Here is a 19,249-nt window from a genome sequence, read left to right on the forward strand (position 1 = left end):
ATTTTTTTTCAGATTTGACTTACTTTTACCACGCATAAAGAACAGATTGTTCGATGTAAACTTCCAAAGTATCTTGAATTAGAGCAAATATAATGCATTGGGCTAAGCTGTGAATTTGAAATACCTTTCTGTTGTCAAAGCTAACATGAACTCGTTGAAACGTACAATGAAATCATCCATTATTCTTCTCACCCTCCAGATTCCACTCACCAGCTCCGTTCGAACAATGCATTCGAACCCCTCACGCCCCTACTGCCACTCGCGGTGACCTGTTTGATTGGAGAATGATTTAATTAAACCTCACCCAAACTTATCCAACCGGAACGACAAGTCAACAGGCCGCTTCAATTAGTGTGAGGGAAACAGCTAATCATCTTCTGTAATTTCCGGCTCGTGTGCGAGCGACGAATCTTATCCGCCGTTCAATTTACGTGTTAATCAGCTGATAAATGTATCAATCCGTGGAACCGCAAACGATAGCCTTTGTCTGCGGTCGTTCCCTTTCATGTTTCTCTCTGCCGGCTGCGCACGTGGAATGTTTTCACTGATTGATGTTTATTCAAAGTCACGGCACACACCCGCATACACATGCGATTAAGGAAGTACCGGAAGAGGACGCTCAGTTAGTTGCCGAGTAACGTAAACTTTCACCGATACCGTCACCAACACCACCATCCCCGGCAACGACAAACACGGGGGATCATCGTACTGGACATTTTCCAAATTCCTCCCGGTCGTACTAATTGAGCGATGAAAGTTGGCCCCTGGTACTGGATGTCCGGTCGGTAGAAGTTATCGGAGTAGGGTACGTGAAGCCCACCCCGACGCTTGGCAGGGATTGTTTAATGGATTAATTAATTCCCAAACCATCTATTATTTCCCGCGGGATAAGATAAGGCGCAGCCGGGTCCACTGGCAGGCAGGCCGGGCGAGTAGGGCGAGGTGATGAAAATCTCGTCGAAAGTTCGGCCAGATTGAGAAACGCCATGGAAAACGGCGGACGGCAGCGAACGGACAAAACGATAACCATTCACCGTGGCTAAATGGCACTCGGTGAAGGATGAAATGGCTTCGTAAGGGCGTTTGAAGGAGTTCGCTTTCCGAGAATTAACGATCATTAGGGTTGAGCATTTGTTCGCGAATTAATGCCATGTTTGCTGAATGCTGCCAAGATATGATGCTCGAAAACAGGATAAAAATCAATGCTCGGCTTCTTTTTGTGTTTGCCGTCGCTTTTGATGATTTAGCCGAATTTCTTATGAATATTATTTAAGTTTCTTTGAATTTCTGCTTAATACAGGAGTTTGTTTTTACAATCGAACAATCGAATAAGCGTTATCAAGCTGAAGACAACCTGAGCCAACCAAACATTAAAGTGACGCTTAAATGCGCAAGATTTGAGATGCGCTGTTTTAAATAATCCACACGCAAAGCCAACATCTCCCGTTAACGGCCTCCCATCCCATGGGATAGGGCGTCGTTGTTAAGCAGTGGTCCCTAATGTCGGAAGCGGGTGCTGAATGTTATAACCATCTGATACCAGATAAACATCATCACCCATTCAAACACTTCAGCTTCCCTGTAAGTGGATTGCATCCCATGAATGGCAAGTGCGTTTGAAGTGCCATTAGCGAGTGCTAGGCCAATAGAACCGGTGTTGATTACGATATGAATCACCTGTCGTTTGAATGTGTGTGTGTGTATGATGACGAGTGTTTGATAGAGGGAACAAAATCATATTATTTCAAACATTTACATAACAAACATAAGTATGCGTGTGGTACTGTTCTGGCTTGGTAGAGAAAGTTGTAGTTCCAATACATGTATTTGGAATTGAACACGGAGAGTACTAGTGTTAGTGCGAATAGCTACACATATGATACAAATATCTTTGATTCAATTTATGAAATCAACAAACCATTTTTGTTTATGCCATTCATTTATATTCGCTCCAGCCATAAATCGACATTTTTAATAAATTTGAATTTCGTAATGATACTCTTCAAATAATCCTTGAACTCCCTCGAATTGTATGCTTTATGATTCTAGCGTAAATTCCGGAAATTAGTCAGCAAGGCATAAAACCTCAACTCAATGACAAAATATCAACAGAACTTGTCACTGACTGAATTTATGTCCAAAATATTAAAGGTCCATTGATGCTTTTTTATAAACCCATGCAGAGATCGATCGATGGATGTAAAGCCAGTTTCAATCTATAAATCTGCATCAGCTTGAAAACATGAAGAAAAGAAAATAAACAAGATTAAATTCCAGCATGAAGAATAAACGAGAGTTCAAAACTGGTGTAAACGTAATATTACAACTTTTTAAGTTTCATTTGTGAAACTGCACATTACTAGAATAATATTCCCACATGGTTCCAAAAACCATGTGATGGTTTTTTGATATGTATCCTCGGAAGGCGATTCAATTTCCTCAAAAAAGATTACCTCCCGTTGGCTTCAGATAACTATGCAGAGTTTCTAAATTCTATAATCAAGCGATACACAACAAAATTAAAAAGTAAATAACAAAGACAAAAATGGTTCTCCAAAAATGTCTACGACCACTCGAAATATTTGGCATCTAAACTCCCATGTCCTAACCAAGTGGACTGTTTAGTACGAAACACAGTTGAAAAAGATGTCAATTGCACTTTCAGTAATACAAAAGTCCGATTAATAGATAAAACTATAACAGTGTACACGGTTCTTCAGAGAAATACCATAACATTAGCTAGTTCGAGGTAGCGAAGCTGCACTGAAACTGTGATCGATTCGAGTGGTGGTTGCCTTGAATCAATCTTGTTGAAAATATTGTAATTCACTTTATCGACAATTTTTATTCTTTACATCAAATGTATTAGATACTAACAAATTCATTTGCATTACGAAACTGTACCGAAATTAAATAAGAAATTTGTCTCGAACACCCTGTCCAGACTAAACAGCTTTATCTAACCAAACAGAGAGTTGACTGTAAGGCTTAAACTTGTTATAAGTCTAAAACTGATCATCAATATTTTGCACATAAAGCTCCAAGTTAACGTGAAGACCTGACAAATATCCAAAGTCACCTGGCAGGCCTCATCCATCCGTCAGCATCTAGGGTGTTTCTAGCCAAGGCAATGCATCGATGTCTACAAAGTTCCACAGAAAAAAGAATTCTTGTGAAATCTTCACGTCACCGATCGATTAAACCAGGCAACTAGCAGTCGTTAATTTATTTTTGTTCTGCAGTGAGCAGGTAGGCATTACGTGTTCATCGTAATAGCAAGTGCAGTAAGAGGCATCCAATATGTTGTACCTGATATTAAAAAGCATGTTCGACCGATTACCTGAAATTGATTCGTAATCGCCAATCATCATTACACTAGAAAAATTAAAACCAGGTTCTAAGTTTTGCCGCCAGCTTCCCTAGTTGTTATTTTTTATGGGTATTATTATAAGTTATTGCTGGTGTACATAAGATTTCATAAATCCCAATATGACATTTATTCATCCTTAACTAGTGTATTGACAGCCCATCAATTTATTCGTTGCAGTGATCTTATCTAAAAGCATCTATTATGCCAACTCTAGGAAATTTGTAATATTGGTAAAACTATTCTAAAATCACAGTAAAATTGACTGATCTGCTGCACATTTCTTATTAAATAACTATTCTTTAATTTTACATCATCCAGTCAATAGATCATTGGAGCCATTTTTTGTGGTCATTCACCTACGATGCCAATATTTTAAACTTCATAAAAGTTGCACAATAACTGCAAGTAAACCATAAATTCCATCACCAATATGTTACTTTTTCCGATTGGTAATAACTCAAAGTTTACAATTTTTTCTCTCTCTCTCTCGCTCAAGCCCGGAAACATTTTATACGGAAGTAATTTGTTGCCGGGCAGCCAGGTACCTGTACGTAGACATAAATTTCTGCCCTTTCAACTCCACCCACAGCAGGGCCGGGCCGGGCACACGGTAAATTTTGAAAAGCTTTACCGGCACTATCCACACACACACACACAAACTATCCACACGTTCAGCAAATGTGGCCAACTTTTTGGCACTTCCGGGTCCTGCCACTCATGCCGACCACAATCGTACGCTCGGGCAAGATGCAATGTATTTGATCGGTGTCCGGTTGAATTTTCAGGTGACCAAGCACACCGGGCACTCCCTCCCCAGAGCCCGTCATGGATTGGAACTTCTCCTTCTAACCCGGTGCAAACGATTCCGTTCAACCGTTTGAACGCTTATAGCAATAATAAGCATCGTCGTAAAAGTTTCAACTTTTCCACCTTATCATCAACCTCATGCAGAGGACAAACGGGGCATGGAGGAAGTGGTCAGGTATGAAGGTGTGACCCACTGGTAGAATCTCTTCCTTACGCCCGTCCTATCGCAAAACGTTTCCCAGGCGGTTCCCCGTTTCTTGCATGCTTCCGCACAGCACACCACGCTCCCAGGGTTCCGGGAAACTTGACCCAAGAAGCAATTTAAAATTTTCCCCATAAACTTTTAATTTTGCTGTTAAGTGTTTTTTCCCTGGGAAGAACAGGAAAAAAACTGTTCCCCGAGTCCCCGAGACTTGCTTTCAACCATTCGGATGTGGGGCTATTATGGAGTAGCTCTGTGGGTGTGAGTGTGCGTTTGAGTGAGTATTTGAGTTGCTCAAGTGCCATTTGTGCAGAAACAGCAGGACACACAAGTGCTCCAATTGAATGGGTACAGCGAAGAACAATAAAATGGTCACGGTGTGAAAGGTGAGCTGCGGCGACGGGTGCCGGGTGCACAAAACGACGACAAGTGCCTATTTGATCACAATTTTCTCACATTTTCGCCGGTGCCGGTCGCCGGGTGTTTGGTTGCGAAGAAGCAGTAACCGGACGGCACACGCCCAAAACCCCCCGTACGTACCAGTGACTCGTGCTGAAACGATGAAGATAAACTGTGAGTGAAATTCGGAGCCTGGAAAACCTCGCTCAGGAGCAAAGTCAATGGGCCGGGACACGAAACCAAAAAAACGGAAGGTAAAATGAAAGCCTTATCAACTTTTTCCAACTATCTACGTGACGCAATAAGTGGAATAACCCTTCTTTCTTTTCTGTTTGCCACGTCGGGCAAAATGTTCCGGACGGGATGGAAGGATGATTTCAGGGCGACGAAATTCGTTGCAAGTTTGTAGCTTTAATTTCGGTTCGGGTCAGCTTTTCTGGCCTGTAATGCGAGAATGATCGACAAACAGATCTACTGTTATGCAGCACGAATGCGCTGTTTATGCTTCATGAAGGAAAAAAAATCGTGCCGCTAAAGATAATTTCAAGAAAATCATGAAATTGCTAGTAACGCTAAAATATGCAGTTGACCATCGCAATGAGCTTCTTCCGAATTGGTCGGCCCCATTGCCAAGAATCTGCCATTGGTTTGCCTTTTTCTACCAATCTCTCTATTCATTCGACTTCATTTCTTTTATGTAGCTCGTCGGCTTCTGGTGCCGGGTTCCGGGAAAACTTCTCAATCTAAGGGAACTCCCGCCCAAAACCCATCGCCTTGCTACGACTCTCGCCCACCGTGTCGCTTCCTAGCGATCCATAATTTCAAACTAATCAAATAAATGCATGAGCTGGAGGAGGTACAGAAAAAATAAAATAAAACGACAACAAACAATCTTCAAACACTGACTGAGCATTGGAGACCGCGTTGGAGGACGACCGCAAACCGGATCCTCTCCAGATGAACCAATCCATTTCGCGCACAACATTCTCTGCATAACTTCCGCCAGCCGCCGGGCTATATGGTCAGTGCCGCACACGAGTGCGAGCACGAACGAGAACGGAGGAGAAATTTAAGTTTAAAATGACTTACTTCAGATCACCGCCATCGACACAACCCGTGAAACGAATCCTCCCCCCGGACGGTTCGTCCGTACCCGTCACGGCAGATGAACATGCTTAAGTCATCCCGGGCGAAAAAACTTTGCCCTATGGATCGAAATTCACGGTTTTAATATTCAGAAATCTTCATCCAATTAAAATATTGATTACTTTTGGCCAAAAGATTCCAGCAGCTGAGCGTACATAATGATGGTGCCGAGGTTCGAGGTGTGAGTCGGCAAAAGGCTCGCGTTGGCACGGTGATTCTTGGCCAGAACCATCCGGAAGAAGCTGAACCTTGTGGAACCTTGGACGGGATGGGAGGGGGGGAGCGATGGGAGGGGGCCAGAGAAAAACTCCTCCACAATCCGGATGATATAGAACTAGAAAAGAGCACTCCAGAACCGGTACCGCTTGAGTTGCGATGTGCGCCGCATTTGCTTTGATGTTTTTCGTCGGGTAAAAACACGAGCATCGTACAAAGTAGATTTCACAATCAGGAGCAAATGCGACGTGAATGGGAAGAGAAAAAAAGAAGTCACAACAAGAAAAGATGGATAAATTTCTGCGTTGTCATGAAGGACAGGAAAAGTGCGAGATCGGTGTCAGGTTGGCGCTTTTTCGCTGTGGGAAGAGAAAGGATGTATAAGAGGTGACGTTTCCGGAATTTTATCTACTTCAATTAAATTTACTGCTCGTACGACCAAATCAAGGAAGGCGAGGTGTTCGGTGGTGGCGAGGAGCTTCGGGTTGGGGCGGACATGCTGCGTCCAAAAGTTCTAAGGCGTTGCTCACTTTTGCTTTCACTTTGTTTGTCGCTAAAAGGCGAACAACATCATCGAACTAAAACACACATTAACACAAAACAATGTATGCTAATTGGTGGTGGTATCTAAAGCACATGTATGCAAATGTTTTAGGTGGCAGTTGGGAAGTTTGATTTCTGGTGCGCAGGATACCCATCACATTAATGGTAATGGTGTATGAAAGTTTGTTCGAGGTAGCATGCATTTTAAAAGCTTCAGCTAATTGATAGGAACTTGACACATTATTGTTTTAAGTAAATGATCGGAACGTAAGAATTTTGTTATGGTTTACTTTAAAAATTTGTTAATTGGTCATCTAAGTATTGTATTTGGAAATAGACCTGAATAGCTTCTATTCAAACTTCGTTCATCATGTTAAGCTGGGTTTAGCTTCACAAGTGATATTTATCAACCTTATTATTTTTTTCTTTATATAGCTACACATTTAAGTTATACACAAGAACAGTTCCGAGTTCAATTAGGTATGCCTAGTACCACGAAACCTGTTGCGTGCAGTGAATTAGACTTGCCGAATTAAACTACGGAGGGCTGGTCAAGTCATGAGAATGACACCGGACGACCCGGCTCGTAGAGTTCATTTTTGGCCGTCCACATGTACAAAGGAGACGCAGTAGGTTCAAACTGAGATGAAGTGATGGCATTGATGCGTCCCCCAGAACGATTTAATGGATTGGTAGACGACGCAGCTAAACCTTGGGCACTATCAAGAACCTCATAACTAAGTAATTATGTATGCCAACAAGTGGACGTGCTGCAAAGGTTGTTCTTGTTTGATTCGTAGAGCTCGTAATTTTGGTGTGAGCTTAGGATTCAAATCTGTATGCAAAAGGTCCGTATTCAAGACCTAGTCTATAGCTCTTAGTCATCTGCTTATAATCGGCCTCAGGAGCTTATGCAAATGACTCAAGCTGTTTGCTAGTTAACTGTAATCCCCAAATAGGATGCAAAACATTGCTGAACGTATCAATCAGGAATACATCTTTAATAAGGTGCATTGATATGGCTTTCTGGATGGTACAACCATCCAGCCAAAGCCAAAGTACAAAGAAATCTCAGAACTATAAGCCTAAGGATTTTAAAGCCTAAAGAGCCATCCATCATGGCTGTCCGAAAAAACTCTTTCATAACTAGCCAGAATCTATCCTCGTCAAAATCTGGCACTGAAGGTACCTGCCATCTTTAAATCGTTTGCCATTTTTTTATTGAAATAGCTAGAATAGCTCTTACAGAATTTAACAACTTTAAAGCTACATTCTCGTCAGATGAGGTTCCTAAAATTGCTCCATATTTCCGAACAATAGATGTTCTTGAGGAAGGAGTATTTTTCCGGGTTCATCATTGCAAACTATCACATGCAGACATGCTATATGTATTTTAAGTTAGCTCACAATTTTCACAATTTTACACAGGTACCCCAAACAAGAATTGAGGTTCAAGTACAGAAAACAGTGTACAGTGTTACAGTGTTGTGATAATGTTGAAACTCCACAGTTGAACACCTTCAGCGGAATTGCTAAGGTTCACTGCATTCGTTTGCCAGGGTTTGCAACAGGTTTCTCGGAAATTAAGTGGAATCCAAACCTTCCTGAATCCGTTTTTCGACAGGAACACAAAGTGGCGAAGCAATTTACATTTTGATTTGCCTCCCCCCCCCCCCCCCCATATCATAGCCCTAATAGATATCGCTTTCCGACCGGAATCCTGCCAGTTCCGTACCGATCGGATGCGGAAACGCCATTGTTAGCGAATGGCCAAAGTTGGTCCTAGTACGAGGAATCCTTCCAAGGTGCGCCATTTCCCATTTTTCGTCGAAACGCATTACAGCGCTTGGGAAAGGTATCATCGGAAGCGACCAGATAACCACCACCTCCTTCTCCCCAAAACCGCTGAGCTAATAAGGCAAAAAGCTCCACAAAGCGTTTGCGTAGAGAAATCATTGAACGAACAGGGGACTATCTGGCGTGGAGTGTGGGAAGCATCTGTTAATTAAATCCACTTTTCCCGTGTTGATTTTTGATCAACAATTTCTGCCGAAAACTGCACCGAAAACCCGAGCTAGCTGCTCTCCGCCAGCACCTAAATGCCGCTTGACTAATCAAATCATTTTGGTAGAATAACTAAAACAAATTACCAGAGCATCGTTAGAGCAGAATAGGGGATCCGGGTTTGCTCCGTGGATCCGGGTTTTGTCTTCGTCACCCACCGGAAAGCTTACCAGCCGGACGGAGAAGCTCCAACTCTGGTGGTGGAGCTCACACCAGGCAGGCGAAACTCTTCTGCCAGCGGTCGGTTTACGTTGGCCAAAGTTTGCGACACAATTTGCCGGCCTTGTTCGAGGTGGGCCCGAATTTAGCAAAATTTGCACAGTAAACTTTTCACCGCAGGCAAATATCGACGAAATTGTGTAACCAAACAACGGACGGACGGACGGACGGACGGAGCCATTTTGCCATGCTCTACGGCATTGCTCGCTTTCGACGGATGGACGTGGTATGGAGGCTGGCCGATGGGAGGATGGTCATACTCAAGATCCTTGGAGGCGATTGACATTCGGGACGGAATAAACGAGCGCTTTGGAGCACCTTGGCAATGGCTGATCTAACCGCCCGTAGCGGGTGAATTTACAATTTATGAACGGCAAATAATTCCACTTTTCGCAGTTATTCACACAACCCGATCCCTGGCCACGCTGATTTGCCGCTAGCGTTTGTTTTGCCAACGCTATTTACCGCAAGTTAAAGTTTTCTTTGAACGCGAAGAAATGTAATCAAACTATTGCTGGGAACTCTGTTTGTCCGTATGTGCGTGGCGCTCTGCTCGATTTTTGTTTGACTTTGTCATTTATGTAACTCGTTACCGAAGCTGACCATAAAGTTTCTATCTCGTTGTCTTTGTTACACCGAGCTGAAGATGTCCTGGGCAGCGTCCTTGCGGTGAGTACTCGTCGAAAAGTACCCATTTATTTATGGCATCCATTAGATGCACTTCGCTGGTGGAGACTTGTCGAAGCACTTAAATCTTACCAACGGCCACGAAGGAAAGTTACAAGCAAGTGCTTGAACGAAACTAATGAAAGCTCGCCACCAGCAAACGATTCACCATAAATCACAACAATTCTCTGGCGACAACGTAAGAGAAAATATTCGTTTCGTTGTAAGTGGTTGCCTCACTTTTGGAACAAGCAAATAATTGTTTTATATTTTGAGTTATGTTTATATTGTTAATTTGTTTTGCCTGACTCTAAGAAACGTTATTGATATATCCACAGAGACAGAACTAGCTTTAAGCGGATCCTGTACAGCCCTGGGAACTGCGACTATTTAAAGGAAACTTATAGAGTAATTCGTGATTCTACCTCCAAATTGATTGTTTATTATTTATTATTTCAAAAAATCAACGGACCATGCAAGGTGTTTGCGCAACCCAGGACAAACAAATAGAAAGGAGCAGGCAAATCGCTCAATCTACCAATCTAGTCTTACAGGACTAGTGTCTTAGACGACAGCTGATTCGAATATGATTGATTCAAGTCACAGGTGGCTACAACTTTTAATCAAGAAAGGCGAGAAATAACGAGATGGCGTTATCTTGACCATGGGTTAATCAAAAATACTTTACAATTATTACGTGTTTCGTTTAAATAAACTATTTGTAGCTCTACAAATAAGCCTCATAATCTATTTATTTTCAATTATGACGGCTTGAAGCCGTATGGTCAGCACCGCATGTGCTGACGAAGTACAAATTCCAAAGAACACAAAAAAAAATTACAAAAAAACTTGTCACGGCATTTGCTACCTGATAATCCGCCTTATCCCGGGCGTGCTCGGTTAAAACTTCATAATGTTGACAGTATTTCGTCGAAGATAGTTAGAAAATATTTAAATGGAAATCATGCAGATGGAATTTATTTGAAGCATTATAACAGTACAAATTTTAATTTTTTTAATCACATTGTGGACAACTAGTTTCAACAACATATGGAGTAGACATTCTTCTACTGATTATTTGATTAAACAGTAAAAATACGTTTAGCTATGCTTGATGCTGTCAGCCTTACCAATTGGTTCCATTCTTTTCTGGCTTTTCAACGAGTTTTAAAAAGTATTCAGTTTTTGCGTGTGACCGCACATTACAAACTAATTTTTCCCTTTTGATTCCTTTAGTTTCAAAACTGGCGTTATGATTTGCTTTACTGGCGTTATGATTTGGCCACAGCGTGTACTCATCCTCACAAAATCCAGATAAAACCAAATTAATCTATCGCTCTAAGCCTTGTTCCAGAAAGCACCCCAGCAAAATCTGTTGTAGGATTAATTTTTCGGTGTAAATGGTTGAAGTTAAGCTTTTAAAATATCCAGCGATACAGTTTAGCGTACCATATATATCCCATCAGTCTAGCTCACCTTCACCTCACCGAAGTCTTCCCCTGCCGAATGACCGGTGCTCCGTGGCCGTAATGCCAATATTGAACTTTTCAAATTACTTCCGGTCGTTAATTTTCAATTTTGACCCGCACACTCCTCAGCGTTTGGTTCGCTCGTCTAGCTTTTTACCTAGTGAATGGGTCAAATCTATGGTCCGGAGAAGCGGCTCATGTACGAGAACCACACCGCAAAGTACGGAAAACTCGCTCCAAAATTCTAACTCTCAAAATTTCTCACCAATCTGACCCGTCTGTGCTGGCACCTCTCACTTCTTCCAAGCAGCCATTGTTACGGTTTTTTTCGTCGTGTTTTGTGTCCGCGATCCACCCGGAGCTAGAACTGGATGGATGAGACCGGGTGTGGGCATTCTCGCTCCCATTAATATTCCTTCGGGGTTTTATTGAATTTTGTCCAAACAAACCAGAAAACGCGGATCTACCCCGTTGGTTGGGAAGCACTCTTTTCGTCGGCCGATCGTGCCACTGGCCACCGAACGGACACGGATGCGGAAGCATTCCAGACCGAATGCCACCACCATCATGCCGACCGGAGTGGGCATAAAACACACCGGAATGGGACACGATTTCGGAGCAAATTCTAACTACCGCAAATACGAGTTTCTATCTCACGTTCTTCTTCCAGCACATGACGAGATAGATGCATGTGTTTGTGAGCAAAGTGTGCAAAAACTTGCTCCCCATTCTCGTTTGTCTCCCAACGCCCTTCCGCTTGTTCACTCCAGGACTGTACCGTTCCCAGCCAGTGATAGTTTTCCCTGGGTGATCCGTTCCGGTGTAGTTTTGTGTTATTTTTCTCTCTCTGTAGGACTTTGCCTCACACTGTACCGATGATTTATCAGTTAACGAGCGAAACTTACGGGCATACTACTGCGCGCTCGGCAAAGGCAAGGAAAAGTTGGATCCAATCTCGGTTCGATTGGTTGGTTTACGTTTCGAGCAGCGGACACGTTTTTCTCGCGCACCGAAAAGCTTTGTTCGGAGATTCGTCCTTGGCCGTGGCCACCGACGGAATGGGTGTGGGAATAAGTTTGAATTTAATTGAAACATATTGAAGCAATCCGATAGTTAGCTGTCGAAATCGGGCACCAAGAAGGTACGGGGCGAGTTTTGGAACTTTGGCACAACGTACAAAGCCGAAACGATAACGGTACCGTTGAAAGCTTTGATTTGCATGTACAGGTGCGGTGAGTTTTTATTTTCGATTACTTTTCCGGTGATTAGTGAGGGGGTTGAAAATTTGTGTAAAACACTTTCATGTCGAACGCGAATGCTGAAGTGCATGTAACACTTTGTAACAGGTCTTATTGTGGGTACAGACGGAGACATACACTAGACGATGTATTTAAAAAAATCAAGTTTCAAGGATTCAGTATAAACATTTATTACAATCATCAAGCTTTCAATAAGCAAAGATGAGCAAAGATCCTAAATTTGATAAAAAAAACTCACGTAAGGAACATTGAAGAGGGCTTAAATAATAATAATAAGAATAAATAAATAATAAGACAGAGAAAGAAAAATCAATGAATTTAATAAAAAAGGGAAGCATGTAGGTCCTGTATCTTCCCCAGACGCATCTTTAAAAATTTTCAACATCATCAGTCAGGGACTTGTAAATTTTGTCGCAACATCAACGTTTGCCCTGTCACAAATTCATTAATGTCAGTCAGTTGCAAATCTTATTTGGAGGCTTGAAGATTACGTACAGAGGCATTCAGTCCACCATGAGACTAGGAAACAACAAAAAACTGCTTTCAAAGCCAGGAATTTGAAATTAAATTTCGATTGATCGTCTGCAACCTGGGTCCGAGATGGAAGGTCTATTTATCAGAAAGCAAAACTTCAGATGTATAAAAAATGTTTCAAATAGATTTTATTAATTGATCTGGAACGAAAGTCTTCTTTTCAGATACTTCTTTATTTTTCTCGCGCATGTATAAAATTCTTGGTTCCAGAATTCAGTACTGAAATAATATACTTAGTTGATATTTAATATTTATTGTATAAATCAAAACGAAAGAACAGCTTCAATAGGCTTAATTTACACAACCGAAATATTGCCAGCTGCACAGACACTGCACAGTTAATCGTTAAATAATACGCTACGAAAACATCAATTAGCGTGGAGATGCTCTTATAAAACATCAGGCCATCAATAATATAGGATCATTTGAGTCATATACCGTGTTTCTGAAATCTCTACATATGGACTACTTATAATGACTATCTTAAAAATCGATTCTAGTGTCCTCTTTGCACGTCTCAGTTTGTCGTCGTGGTTTTGCGTAAAATTATGTTTGCTATTTAGTATAGCACCAAGGTTTCGTTTGCTCTAACAATTATCCGTTTAAGAAATAGTCTATCGGAATTGTAACTGGCAAACGTGAAGAAGAAAAGACAAGAATTTTTCAATTCACAAATACAAATACAATGTTACGGATAAACTACCTTCTACAGGCTTTCTGATTCGACTGCTGAACTATCACGGGAGCGATGGAAAAGACAGCAAACAGCATGCATTATATCGCTGGCATGCATTAAGAATCAACATTTGAAGATGATTACTTGATAACTTGCAAATTATGCTAGTTGTGAAAATTCATGTAGTTGCTATTCATAAAAACCTTGCTAAGAACAAAAAGACAATCGTGTTGTATATTGAATTTGAAAAATCTCATTAAACAACATGACAGTTCAAAACGCACCTTCCTACAATTTGTCTCCGCAAACTACATGAGCTCAGTTTCAGGAACTCGAGCGCACCGGAATTGAATCACAACTTCGTTTTCATTCCATTACGAGGCTATTCGATGAAAGCGGCAGATCTCTACAGCGATACAGAAAGAGAGAGGGAGCGAGAGATCTTTAAATCTCGGCTCAACTAAGATTGCTTCACCGCACCGTACTCGCGCAAAGTAACTAACGGCAAAGCAAACTATCGCTTACCGCAACGGCAGCTCAAGTGCCTGACACATCCAGCCGGCAAAGGGCAACATTGCAACAATTCCCATTTTCCTGTTAATGACTTTTAATTTACTGCTACAATGTGCATACACAGCCAACACACAGCCGAACCGCCGGAAACGCATTTAGCCTTGCTCGTCCGACTGCTGCAGCACTTGGTGCAAAATGGTGGCTGCTCTAGTCATCCCAAGTCATCCCATCGGAAGTGTCCACTTTTGCTGCCGAACGGTACGGATGTGCCCGTGCGATCACTCGCTACGGCTACCGGGAGAGCTAATTAAATTCCGAAACATCCTCCGTTTGCTCGCAACGATACAGAGTCATGCTATTTCATTAGCTTTACAGCCACCGTCGCTATCATGCGATCAGGTGCTCTTGTCTAGCGGACTTCAGGACATCGCGCCACCCGGTACACGCGGGGCCAGGAAAACGCACGGGAAAAACTTAAACAATTGCCTGCAGTTCACCTTCGCGCTGGTGGTTCGGTTCTGCGGGTGTCAAACATCCCGGGAACGATGATTTTGAATTTTGTCACAGCGGAATGTCGGACAACAACCGGTGCCTATCGGTGCCGGACCGAACGCAAGCAGAATATGAACTCCAACCAGACGCGGTGGGTAGATAGTTTCGGTAATGTCCGAGAAAGCTCTAGCCCTAATCAACTCACGGCTGTGTACTTGGCTAGCCAGAAAATGCTAATCGTTACGCAGCAACGACACCCGATTGACCAACCATCGCATTGTATGGAGTGTGTCTGTGTGTGTGTGTGTTCGGGCCGGGATTCCGGAACCGAAATTCTCACAGGAACAATTATTCGCATTCCCAGCATCACACTCAACATTGGTTCCCTCATCGATGTGAGAAAGCAAAGCGATGGGAAATGAGATTTCATCAACCTTATAGCGGAAACCATTCATCGGTACCGTTCACACGAACACGAACATTGTACCGAATAGCTGATGGGCAGGCGCCTTTCTTTCCCTGGCGTAAACATTCCGGATTCAATAGTGTGAAATTGCGATCCATGGAATGTTCAATTGGGATGGTAGGTCCCTAGGATAATGGTTGGTTAAGCTAGTTAGACGCTTAACGAAAAATCAAAGCACGGTGGAGATTCGGTTTCAGATAGAGCGTTCTCAATATCTCTATTCTTATGTTATTTACGCTAAATAATTTTAAATAAATTGAACAATAATCTAGAGAAATAACAAGAGGGATATCCATGCTCTCCATAATAATCGCCTCACCCAGTGAAAAATGTAGTCAAAACTCTGGATCAAGGTGGAGTCCTCTATACGTCAATTCACAAAGCAAGTAACAATTTATTGAGCGAATAGAAATTTTAAAATCAACTTGTTACGGATTAAATATAGCACCATATTGAATTTATCTGGTTATCTCATGACCGAATCCCAGATAAGCCAATGTTTAAATACCTTCAATCACATCACCTAGACGAAAGGATGACACGACAAGGACTAACTTGCGAGTGTATGTGTGTCTAGTGTCTTGAAAGAAAGGGGTTTTGTTGATAAACTTTTGACTTGCAATTGCGGTTTTTGTTTAACATTTTCCTTTGGCCTTTCGAGCATCGGAGAACCGGAGTTTGCATTTTGCCGAGACAGAGTTACCACACCGGATTTCGAAGGTACGAACACGGTACGATTCGACGACGATGACTCCAAGGACCAAGTTCTTCCCGGCACCGAGTAAGCCGCTTTTATCTGAGTCCATTAGCAAACTCAATTCAGCTCAACGCGAACGATGCGGTCGGCAAATGACATAATTTGCATTGTGCAGTATGTTTAATTGTTTGGTACCATGTGGCATTTGCGCCCCACAAAACGTATGCAAGGAGAAGTTGGACGGTAGACTACTGGGTACATTGCTACAGTCCTCCGCGACTAGGAGGAAATCATTTCAAGAACAGACTAAAACAAGCCACTTTGTGCTTGCGGAAACAGTGCAATAAAGTGTTCAAAAGAGTTTGTACAGAAGAATTTGAGTGATTGTTTTGAGCAATAGCTTAGAAACACTTCTGCTTCTTATCGTAGCTATCCACTCATAAGAAGAATAAGACACCGGATGCACTACATATTTGATGCGCTCTAAGCGAGAACAAAACCAACGCAATGCTGCATTAAGATTGCATGCTTTAAGCTGGGTAGCTTTAAGAATGCATCACAAATCAACCGTGCATACATAATGTTGCCGAAAACTATCCGCGACCCAAAGGCCATACCTCGGACCATCTCTCGGACGGCATTTTTACCGTCGCTTATGCGGTGGGTGCAATAACTCCGTTCTGTCAGCTCCGTCCGTCATCACTCACCGGCAGGCACAATTTAATTAAATACAGAAATATTTTGCATTTTCCTTAACGCCAAAGCTGTTGAGCGCGCGGGATGGTAACGCAGGCGCGGGTACGAATTCTATTTAGCAACCGGTGCATCATCGGAGGTCGGGAAGGACTTCCCAAAGCCCAACAACAATCCAACCCAACCTAACACTGCAAAATCCCGAAATGCAAACGGGTGTTCACACAAAACACAGCTCTGCTGAATCAATTAAACTCCAGAAATGTGAGTTACTCTGTACGTTTTTCTCCGAACTGGAAGCGGTATTCGAACGAAAATTAAACGAACTACCCCTTTTTCTCAGGGGTATAGAGGGGATAGAGTGAGGTAATATTTCGTAGTAACCCATTTTGTGGGTCACAAACGGCTGCTGAATGCTTACCACCATATGATTCAGTGTCAGCGTTAGCTCGGCCTTCGGTCTCGATGGTTGTGAGGTGCAGTTCGCTCGCAGCACGTCTCCCGGCTCGTACCGGGTATGCTCCGTCCATAGGGTGGGTACACTCTCCGGAAGCTCTGCAAATGAAACGCACGGGAACATTATATTTATGTGAAAAACGCTGTTTTAATGCCATTACGCTATCGTTATCATTGCAAAGGGAACACGCTACACACTTTCCAAATTCATACGCACCAAGAACGTAAAATAATCAAGCAAAGCAAAGAACTCCACTATTTCGTCGCCTGCTTTATGATTCAACATTATCACACTATCAAGACATCATAACGAAGCCTAACCTAACTTGGGATTCAAGGCAGCTCCAACTCAATTTCAACCCATACCAGCGCACCCCGCACTGAGCGAAGGTGAAAGCCAATAAAATTGAGATTGTCATATCCATTCAGCATCCCAGCCGGATTAGAACAATGAAGTTCTGGGCCAAGAAGTGGGCCGTGAAAGTTTTTGATTTGACCCCACAACCCAGACGGAAACGCGTTGATGAGATCAACCAAAGTTTCAACATAATTATGAATAATTGAGCGAGTTTCGCTCATAAAACCATCCCGCACACAGTGCCAACCAACACTCGCACATAACGCAGCATAACGTCTTCGCCGTTGGTCGAGGAATTCTGCTCAAGCTTCGAAGGTCGTGTTGGCTAGGATGTGTTGGAAAATTTAATTTTACTCACAACGTAAGGCTTTCAGGGAAAGTTTGAGCGACGATATGCAAAACGAGCAGTAAAGATGTTAATGTTACTGTAGCACATAGGACAAGATACGCCCAAGGTTTGTTTCTGGTTCGTAGGTTGTTCGTAGAACACTTTAATTATTGTTTTATGTAGTTATGGGATCGTGTTCCAGGAATAAAAAGGGTTTTATCATTAACGGATTTAGAGCCTGTAGACTAAAACATAAAACTAAAATATTAGAACACTAAGGGCGAACGCTTCACCCAGTGAAAAACGTACACAATAACCTGGCTCACGGTGGAGTCCTCTATATATCAAAATGCAAAGCATTCAACGCTAATCTGCTTCCTTTTCAAACAATTTTTTTAAACCATACTACTCTCTAATGAAAACAAGGCCTTAGCAGTTAAAAAACGTTCCATTAGATTGAGCATTCCCCTCTTTTCTTGCCAACGGTCATCTTGGCCTCCCTGTAATAAGAACTTCTGTGCGATGGATGTAAAACATGGCATCTTCAACAACGTCCATAAAGGATGCATGCCAAAGTTCGAGCGCCGAATTAAACCCTATAATGTTGCACGTCACTCCACTATTCAACAGCCTCTCGAAAGCGAGTGGTTGTGATATACTATCGCCAGACCGAAATTGCCCCTTTTTACACCACACCGGACGCATTCGCCGGACGGCACCGCAAAGAGCAGCTCAGTTCAAGTGGTTTGCTCTTCAACTCGGCCATCGTTACACAGTTTGACATCGTCCATCCGGTCAGATGGAGAGCACCAGTGGGGCAGAGCCAGGCAGGAAACCAGCAAGCGAAACAAGCCAGGAACAGGGATCCGCAGGCATCCGAAAGCGAAGGAATGATGAACAGAAAAATAGAAAATGCTGCAAAATATCTCCGACGGCCACTGCTGCTGCCTCGCAAGCGGAACGGAAACGATGACACCGACAAATGTTGGTCTCGCCTGGTCGTCGGAACGCAGTGGAACTGTGTCGAGCAGGCCCTTTTAAATAATGGGCCCTCTAATTGACCTTTAAATGAAATCATGTGACTAATGTTGTGCGGTTTTCCACTTTGGAGCATTCGGTGGGGTTTTTTCGTACCATTCGAACCCACGCTCATGCGGAGCTTTTCGCACCGAACAGGGAAGGTCAATCGGCGTTTGTGTGGGTGTGTGTGTGTGTGTGTGAGTGTCATGGTGGTATGGTGATCGATAAATCAATGGCCAACAACACTTGGGCCGGCAATTCGACACCAAAGTGTTCATTTCAGCCGGAAGTGCTGGGCGATCGCTTGCAGTGCATTAAAGTGATGCGGTTTTTGTGGTCATGCAATGTGGGCAACTTCGGTCCAATGTCGTTCGGGTCCAGCTGTTTAATCTTTATAACTAAGAAGCGCTTTAGTTTTGGTGGGTAACGCTTTAGAACATCCACGCCTCTCTATCCGTTGTTTTATTGTTGGCACTTATTTGTTAAATCACAACTATCAACAAATGTCTAACTTTCTTCATTGCTATGTAGATCCTAGAACCTTACAGAAAGCGCACCCCAGTCGGCTAGCTTTAATTGATTTGCCTAAATTTGCGTTCTCTTCAGGCGATCAGCGTGGGTATGAGAGCTCACATTTTCGGAAGAGAACTTATACC

The 19,249-nt window shown here is 42.7% G+C and overlaps 1 protein-coding gene across 3 annotated transcripts in view; it reads right to left on the bottom strand.

The window, feature by feature from the left end:
* LOC118507911 overlaps window positions 1–19,249 on the bottom strand; it is a 180,057-nt gene that overhangs the window by 35,835 nt on the left and 124,973 nt on the right. For 2 of the 3 annotated variants that reach the window (XM_036047204.1, XM_036047203.1), the window contains 2 exons: window positions 16,853–16,986; window positions 4,920–4,931 (listed from right to left, as the gene is read on the bottom strand). In XM_036047204.1, coding sequence (XP_035903097.1) covers window positions 4,920–4,931; window positions 16,853–16,986 — 146 coding nt within the window. The remainder of the gene's footprint in view (window positions 1–4,919; window positions 4,932–16,852; window positions 16,987–19,249) is intronic. The other variant, XM_036047205.1, reaches the window with a different exon arrangement.

This window comes from Anopheles stephensi, chromosome 2 (genome assembly GCF_013141755.1).
Source record: "Anopheles stephensi strain Indian chromosome 2, UCI_ANSTEP_V1.0, whole genome shotgun sequence".
NCBI classification, from domain to species: Eukaryota; Metazoa; Arthropoda; class Insecta; order Diptera; family Culicidae; genus Anopheles; species Anopheles stephensi.